Source organism: Rhincodon typus, chromosome 20 (assembly GCF_021869965.1).
Source record: "Rhincodon typus isolate 14 chromosome 20, sRhiTyp1.1, whole genome shotgun sequence".
Taxonomy (NCBI): domain Eukaryota; kingdom Metazoa; phylum Chordata; class Chondrichthyes; order Orectolobiformes; family Rhincodontidae; genus Rhincodon; species Rhincodon typus.
In genome coordinates this window covers 44,965,656-44,974,071 of record NC_063351.1, presented here as the reverse complement: position 1 = coordinate 44,974,071, position 8,416 = coordinate 44,965,656, and the positions used below count along the sequence as shown (strand labels likewise).

The 8,416-nt window shown below is 43.7% G+C and overlaps 1 protein-coding gene across 1 annotated transcript in view; it reads left to right on the top strand.

Annotated features, from left to right (window-relative positions):
* Positions 1-8,416, top strand: part of LOC109923714 — a 50,674-nt gene that overhangs the window by 2,594 nt on the left and 39,664 nt on the right. The window contains exons 2-3 of the mRNA XM_048609225.1: positions 2,400-2,541; positions 6,318-6,422. Coding sequence (XP_048465182.1) covers positions 2,400-2,541; positions 6,318-6,422 — 247 coding nt within the window. The remainder of the gene's footprint in view (positions 1-2,399; positions 2,542-6,317; positions 6,423-8,416) is intronic.

The window sequence follows — 8,416 nt, the reverse complement described above, 5'->3', positions numbered from 1 at the left end:
AGGACACCAGGTTATAGTCCAACAGGTTTATTTGAAATCACACAAGCTGATGGAGAACTGCTCCTTTGCCAGGTGACATAGTGACTTGGACCTGTTTGCCCCCTCTATGTGGGGAATTCCATTACCTTCCCTTGTAGCTCACTGTTACGATACATTAATGGTCCAGATGTAGATATATGTTAATGATCTAAATCTTGGTCTGTGTGGAAGCAATTTCAAAGTTTGCAGATGATTCAAACCTTGGAAGAGTTGTAACCTGTGAGGAGGAAAATGTGGAACTCCAAAGGACATAGGCAAGTTGGTAGAGTGGAAGATACATGGCAAAAGAAGTTCAATGCAGAGAAGTGTGAGATGATGCCCTTTGGTAGGAGGGAAATTGAAAGACTATATAAAATAGGGTGTATAATTCTAAGGATGCTGTAGGAACAGAGGGACCTGGGTATATACATGCGCAGACCATTGAAAGTGGCAGGACAAGTAGAGAGAACAATTAGTAAAGCATTCAGCATCCTCGGCTTTATCATTAGGGGCTATGAAAATGCCGTGGCTTTAAGGGATGTATTTTATCCTTTCTTTCATGAAGAAAGGTTGAGACAGAGGTGCCATTTGGTTTACTCGGAGCCAATAAAGTAAACAGTTTGTGAGGCATTGGGTTTTTTTTTTTAAGCTGAAACAATAGAAGCAGCCTGAATGGGTGGGGTCAAGCTCCCACAGAACCAGGATTTTTAATTTTGGTTTTTCAGTAACAGTTGCAGGTGTGTTGGAAGCTGCAGTACAGCTCTCCTTGCTACTATCTCTCAAAGGTTTCTCTTGATGTTTTTCCACCCAGACTGGAGAATTACATCTCTTTTACTGAATTTGCCATTGTCAAGGGCATGTTTATGGGATGTTACAACATTGGTACTGTTACTGTCTAGTAGTTAAATGAACTATTATTCTGTTAAGTTTTCCAGTAGGGTTAAGTTATTCCAATTTCTTCTTTCTTTTGTTCTATTTTAACTATAGTGAATGAGTAATGTGTGTTTTGCTTCAAATCTGGTAGGTTGACCAATCAAATTGCATCTGGAACACAACACCTGACACTTGCCTTTAAAATAAGACAAAGTTAGGGACTATGCCATCTTCTTAATGTATTTCAAGGGTGTTTGACCTGGTCCATAACAGGGCAATAGAATGCAAGAACAAGGAAGTGTTGTATAAGAGATAGTAGGAACTGAAGATGCTGGAGAATCTGAGATAACAAGGTGTAGAGCTGGATGAACACAGCAGGCCAAGCAGCATCAGAGGAGCAGGAAAGCTGACGTTTCGGGCCTAGACCCTTCATCAGAAATGGGGGAGGGGAAGGGGTTCTGAAATAAATAGGGAGAGAGGAGAAGATAGGTGGAGAGGAAACAGGCAGGTCACAGAGGCGGGGATGGAGCCAGTAAAGGTGAGTGTAGGTGGGGAGTTAGGGAAGAGATAGGTCAGTCCAGGGAGGACGGACAGGTCAAGCGGCCGGGATGAGGTTAGTAGGTAGGAAATGGGGGTGCAGCTTGATGTTGTTAGATCTCAGTCGGCGTATTCTATACAGTTGTGGGTGCCACATTACAGAAAGGATGTGAACATGTTGGAGAGATGCAGAAACTGTTTACAAGAATGGGTCCAGGAATGAGAAACTTCAGTGATGTGGGGAAATTGAAGACCTTGGGACTGTTCCCTTGGAGAGAAGAAGGCAGAGAGGAGATCTGATCGGGGTTTCCAAAATCATGAACGGGTTTCACAAAGTAGATAGGGAGATGTTCCCGCTTGTAAAAGGGACATGAACGAGAGGGGTACAGATTTAAAGAGTTGTGCAAAAAAAAAACAAGGGTGATGTGGGAAAATAAAAACCTCTGCACACAGCAAGTATTTAGGGTGTGGAATGCACTGCCTGGGCTTGCGGTGGAGGCTGGTTCAATTGAGCATTCAACAGAGTATTGAACAATTATTTGGATAGAAATAGTGTGCAAGTATATGGGGGAAAGGCAGGAGATTGACACTGGTAATAGAACCATTGCAGGCATGATGGGCTGAATGGCCTCTTTCCGTGCTGCTAACAATTGTGAGATTCTGAGTTGCATTTTACTAGCCTGATGCATGTATGGTTGAAAACAAAACTGCTGGAGGTCACAGCGGGTCAGACTGGAGAGAGAGCAAGCTAATGTTTCGAATCTAGATGACTCTTCAACAGAGCTGACATGAAGTGTGGAGGGGGCAGCATTTATGCAATGGGGGGGTGGTGGGCTGCGATGGAGCGCTCGGGGAGAAAGGAGTTTACTGGTTCGGATTAAGTGATTGCAATGTGAGAATGGCAGACCAATGGTGTGTCTAACTGCCAGACTTGAACTGGTTTCTAAATAAAAACGTTGCTGCGTGTGCAGGTATTTTGGAAATCGATCCTATTGCTACGACAGACTTCAGAAGTATAACCTTGCACTTGAAGATGCTGAAACCTCCATCAGACTCGCTGGTGACTGGCCGAAAGGTTACTTCAGAAAGGGAAGAGCACTCGTTGGAATAAAGGTGAATGTATCAGTCCACTTCAGCTGCTGAAGCTCATTGATCCACTCCAGATGTCTGTTAATATATTGATTTACTCCAGATTTTGTTTGTCCATTCCCTGAGTCCATTTTGTATCCTTTACTAATCGTTTGGAATGCAATGAATCAGCATTGAGGGGAGGCGGGGAAGTGTGGATAGGTAAATGGCAGGAATGGGAGATGTGGAAAGGAAGGTGAACATTGAAGATAGGATGGAGAGGGTGTTGGATGGGAGGTTGGTGAAGGGTTGGAAGGGGCTGTGTCCAGGTTCCCCAAGATTTGTTAATTTAATTTCAAATTTCACAAAATGATGCTCTCCTGGTCTGTTTTGTGATGTCGACAAGTGTATCTAAGTAGATTTGTTGGACACTGAACAAGCAACAACTGAGCAATTTTATTGGAATGGTCCTCAAACATGCTTCTTGTTGGTGCTCAGAATCAGAAAGGATTTTGATAAAGGAAATAAAGTGAGCGTCCCTCTAAAAGCTGAAAGGTTGATCTAAGGTAGCTCGTGAAAGAACCAGACACAAGAAAGCCAATGTAGTGAATAGTTACATTGTGGGATGCATTGTCTGATGGGGTGCAGATATTGACTCAGTTAGTAGCCTTTGAAAGGGATTTGATAAGTACTACAGGAGAAAAAATGCTGGAAGGACACCTGGAAGAATTGAGTAAATGGGACCAATTAGATTGCTGTTCAAAAGAACAGATACATGCTTAATGGGCTGAATGGTCTCCTTCTATCCTTCTCCCTCTGGGCAGCACAGTGGTTAGCACTGCTGCCTCACAGCACCAGGGATCCGAGTTCGATTCCACCCTCGGGCCACTATCTGTGTGGAGTTTGCACATTCTCCCTGTTTCTATGCTGTTTCCTCTGGGTGCTCCGGTTTCCTCCCACAGACCAAAGATGTGCAGGTTAGGTGGATTAGCCATGGTAAATTGCCCATAGTGTTCAGGAATATGCAGGCTATGTGGATTAGCCATGGGAAATGTGGGGTTACGGTTGTGGGATGCTCTTTGGAGGGACTGTGCTGACACATAGAAGATAAGAGGAGGCCATTCAGTCTTTCAAGCCTGCGCTGCCGTTCATTACAATCATCGCTGATCATCCACTTCAACAGCCTAATCCCACTTTTTCCCCATAACCTTTGATCTTATTTGCCCCAAGTGCTATATCTAGCTGCCTCTTGAATATAACTACTTCCTGTGGTAATGAATTCCACAGGCTCACCATTCTTTGGGTGAACAAATGTCTCCTCGTCTCTGTCCTAAATGGTCTACCCCGTATCCTCAGACTGTGACCCCTGGTTCAGGACACACCCACCATCGGGAACATCCTCCCTGCATCTACCCTGTCCAGTCCTATTGGAATTTTATACGTCTCTATGAGATCCCTCCTCATTTGTCTGAACTCTCGCGAAAACAGTCCCAAACTAGTCAGTCTCTCCTCATACGTCAGACCCACCATCCCCGGAATCAGCCTGGTAAACCTTCGCTGCACTCCCTCAAGAGCATGAGCATCCTTCCTCAGAAAAGGAGACCAGAACTGCACACAATATTCTAGATGTGGTCTCACCAAGGCCCTGTATAGCTGCAACAACACATCCCTGCTCCTGTACTCAAACCCTCTCGCAATGAAGGCCAACATATCATTTAGCTTCTTTACCCCCTGCTGCACCTGCATGGTTACCTTCAGCGACTGGTGCACAAGGACACCCAGGTCCCGCTGCACACTCCCCTCTCCCAATTTACAGCCATTCAGGTAGTAATCTGCCTTCTTTTTTCTGCTTCCAACGTGAATAACCTCACATTTATCCAAATTATACTGCATCTGCCATTCATTTACCTACTCCCCCAACCTGTCCAGATCATGCTGAAGGATCTCTGCATCTTCATCACAGTTCACCCTCCCACCCAGCTTGGTATCATCTAATATGATGCTATAATATCACTCGTTACTGCCTGCAAATTTGAAAAGGACCCATTAATTCCTACCGTTTGTTTCCTCTCTGTCAATGAGAGAAGAGGGGAGGCAATGGCCGAGTGGTATTATCGCTGGACTGTTAATCCAGTGACCCAGGTAATGTTCTGGGGACCTGGGTTCGAATCCTGTCAAGGCAGATGGTGGAATTTGAATTCAATAAATATCTGGAATTAAGAATCTAATGATGATGGTGAATACATTGTCAATTGTCAGGAAAAACCCATCTGGTTCACTAATGTCCCTTAGGGATGGAAACTGCCATGCTTACCTGGTCTGGCCTACATGTGACTCCAGACCCACAGCAATGTGGTTGACTCTTAACTGCCCTCTGGGCAATAAATGCTGCCTGGCCAGTGACCCCCTCATCCTGTGAATGAATAAAAGAACCAGTTTCCTATCCATCTCAATACACTTGCCCAAATCCCATGCGCTTTAATCTTGCCAATAATCTCTTATGCAGGACTTTGTCAAATGCTTTCTGAAAGTCGATGGGCTGAATGGCCTGCCTCCGCACTGTAGGGATTCTGTCATTCCATGATTATTGATGTCATTGAGTCATACAGCATAGAAACAGGCCTTTCAGCGCACCATGTCAGCTGACCAACAGTCACCAAACTACACTATTCCCATTTACCTGCACTTGGTCCACAGCCTACTGCGCCTTGGCATTTTAAGCGCCCATTCGGATGCTTGTTAAAGATAGTGAGACTGCCTGTTTCCATCACCCCACTCAGGCAGACTGTCTCATATGTCTATTATCCTCTAGGTGAAAAAAAATCTTTCTCAGATCCCCTCTAAACCACTTGCTCCTCATCATAAACTTATGCCCTTTGGTCATGGACATATACCTGCCTTGGTAATGAATCACAGCAATAATGGTGGAGACAAAAGGAATTCTACAGCCGTCCACAGGAACATCCAGATGGATACTTTTAATTAAATGGGTCGGATATGTATGATACACCTCTGGACTAGGTGAGATAGAACGTGGACCTTCTGGCTGAGTAGTAGAGTCACTAACACCACCCAACAAGAGTTGCTAAATTTTACTTATCTACCACGGTGGGATTTGAATGCAGAGCATTAGTCTGGGACTCTGCATTATTAGCTTGGAACCATTACCTTCAGGCATCTGCAGCCCCCTCAAGTTAGTGAAGGCTTCATCCTTGGATTGTCTTGAGCCATCACCCTTTCAGTTACCAGTGAAACGCACTGACCCATTGCAAACTGGGGAAGATCAGGTACGATTTCTTCATCAGCTCACTCTACATGTCCTCTCAAACAGCACTAGTAAGATAGCAGTCCAGGGTCAGAAGTCTCACCGTCATCAGAATTATCTCTCGCAACAAATAAGAAACATCTTAAAATGAGCTAAAATGCCGAGGGATAATAGGCTATGGAGAGGGTGCAGATAATTAGAATTAGTGTAGTTTGGTGCTGAGGGGGCTGAGGAACAAAACAGCAGAGGAATAAATTTGGGAAATGCTCAGTCATGTCAAATTCTGTTTGATAACTTGGGACATTTTGCTACATTAAAGGTGTTTTATAAATATATCCATATTAAATGTGTTTAATGGAATTGCCCATTGTCTATATGACACCTGGGAGAGCATTATCAGGAACTGTTCAAATCCCATTGGAAAAGAGACAGAGAGAGCCTTGGTTTCACATCGAATTCGATACAGAAAGAAGAAAAGGATAGTAATGTTTGAAATAAACTTGGGATTATTTAACAGCAAGGTTGAAAAACTAACATTGACCACTTGTCTTTACAGAGGTATGCTGAGGCAGAATCTGCATTTGAACTGGTGCTGCAGCTGGATAAAGACTGTGATGATGCTGTTAATGAGCTCTTCAAAGTTCGTATGTTTAGACTGATGGTAAAGGAGATATTTTTACTCAAATCTTCGCTAATTTTAGGAAAAAAAATGTTAAGTACTGTTCTTTTGTTCATGCAGTGCCTTTATCCTATCAGGAAGTCTCAAAGATTTCAAAGTCTATACATTGTCTGTGTGGGTGCGTTGATACCCTTCACAAGGGCAGTTAGGGATAGGCAATAAATGCTGATCGACTTCATGAATATAAAAAAAACTACTTTCACAAGTGTTGTCCACAATTACTTCCTAATTGCAAGGATTATCATAAAATTTATTGTTGTGATTTATTGTCATGTGGAGCTTAAGAATTGTACGATGATTATATTACACTTCAGCAAGAGGACTTTAGACATTACTATTCCATTCACCCTTTCTCTGTGGCTCTGTAAGCTTTCCCCCTTCAGGTCCTTTTCAGATTCCCTTTGGAAAGCCACAATTGAAGCTGCCGCTATCACTCACTCAAGCAGTGCGCTCCAGAACCCATTAAAATTGCTTTCTCTCATATCACCCCTGCTCCTTTTACCTATATTGTCTAGTTCTCAATCCTTTCACCAGTGGGAGCAGATTTCCCCCATCTACTCTGTCCAGACCTCTCAGGAGTTCAAAAGCCTTGATCGAAGCTTCCTTCTACATTGTCTTCCAGAAGACCACAAGATATAGCAGCTGAAGGAGGCCATTCAGCCCGTTGAATCTGCTCTGCCTTTCAATGAGATCATGGTTGATCTGATAATCCTCAATTCCACTTTCCTGCATTACCCCATAACCCTCAATTCCCTTACTGATTATAAATCTCTCCATCTCAGCCTTGAATAGACTTAAAGACCCAACCTCAACAGCCCTCCACGGTAAAGAATTCCACAGATTCTTGGCTATTTCAGAGGGCAGTTAAGAGTCGCCCACAGTGCTGTGGGTCTGGAATCACATGTTGGCCAGACCAGGTAAGGATGAAATTCCTCCTCACCTTTTTCTTAAACGTGCAGCCCCTTATTCTGAGATTGTGCCCTCTGGTCCTAGGTGTGGTCAAATCCCCCAAAAATCTTATATGTTTTGATAAGGTCTCCCCTCAATCTCGTAAATTCCAATGAGTACAGGCCCAGTCTACTCAACCTCTCCTCATAAGAGAGTCCCTTCAATCCCAGCGTCAACCCAGTGTACTTTGTCCGTCCAGTGACCACAGTGACAATCTGTATTTGCTTAGATAAGGAACCAAAACAGTTCGCAATATTGTTGGTGTGGTCTTTAACAGTGCCAAATATAGTTTTAACAAGACTTCCCTATTTTCATACTGAATTGTCTTTGAAATAAAGGCAAGAATTCCATTTGCCTTCCCTTTTACCCACTGAACTTGGACGCTAGCTTTTTGTGGGTTGTGTGGGAATACTGCTTCAAATGCCTCTGTTCAGTACCTTTTTTGTGGTTTATGTGGGAATTCTGCTTCAAATGCCTCTGTGCAGTAACTTTTTGTGGTGCAAAGTATTCCCCAGCTTCTCCAATCCAATTGCAGAACTGTCCCTGGATCTGTTCTTGTAAACCTTTACCCCTTTAAAATCTTCATTTTTTTTTAAAGCGTCGGCATTCCCCATTTAATTTTGTTACATCACCAGTTCAAAGCTTTTGTCACTGGGTGGTTCCTTGAAATGCTTTCCTCCGGTCTGTGTAACTTCATACCTGTAGGGAAAAAACATTAATTAACTGACTGTGGGCACACGCAATTCACTCACCCGGTTATAGTGTGGGAAACACCATGGTTAATCTGTACACAGTGAACTCCCAGAAGCAACAGCAATACTTAATAAACAACTAGTTTTACTGATGATGGGATGAAGGGCAGGACAATGGGCAGTGGGGGGAATATCACTCTTTCCCCCCCCCCCAACCCATTCATCTTTAGGATAGTGGCATGGGATCTTTTGACCCATCTGAGAGGGCATCTGGGTTCTTGATGTAACACCCACTCGGAGATAGTAGGAACTGCCGATGCTGGGGTCAGAGATAAC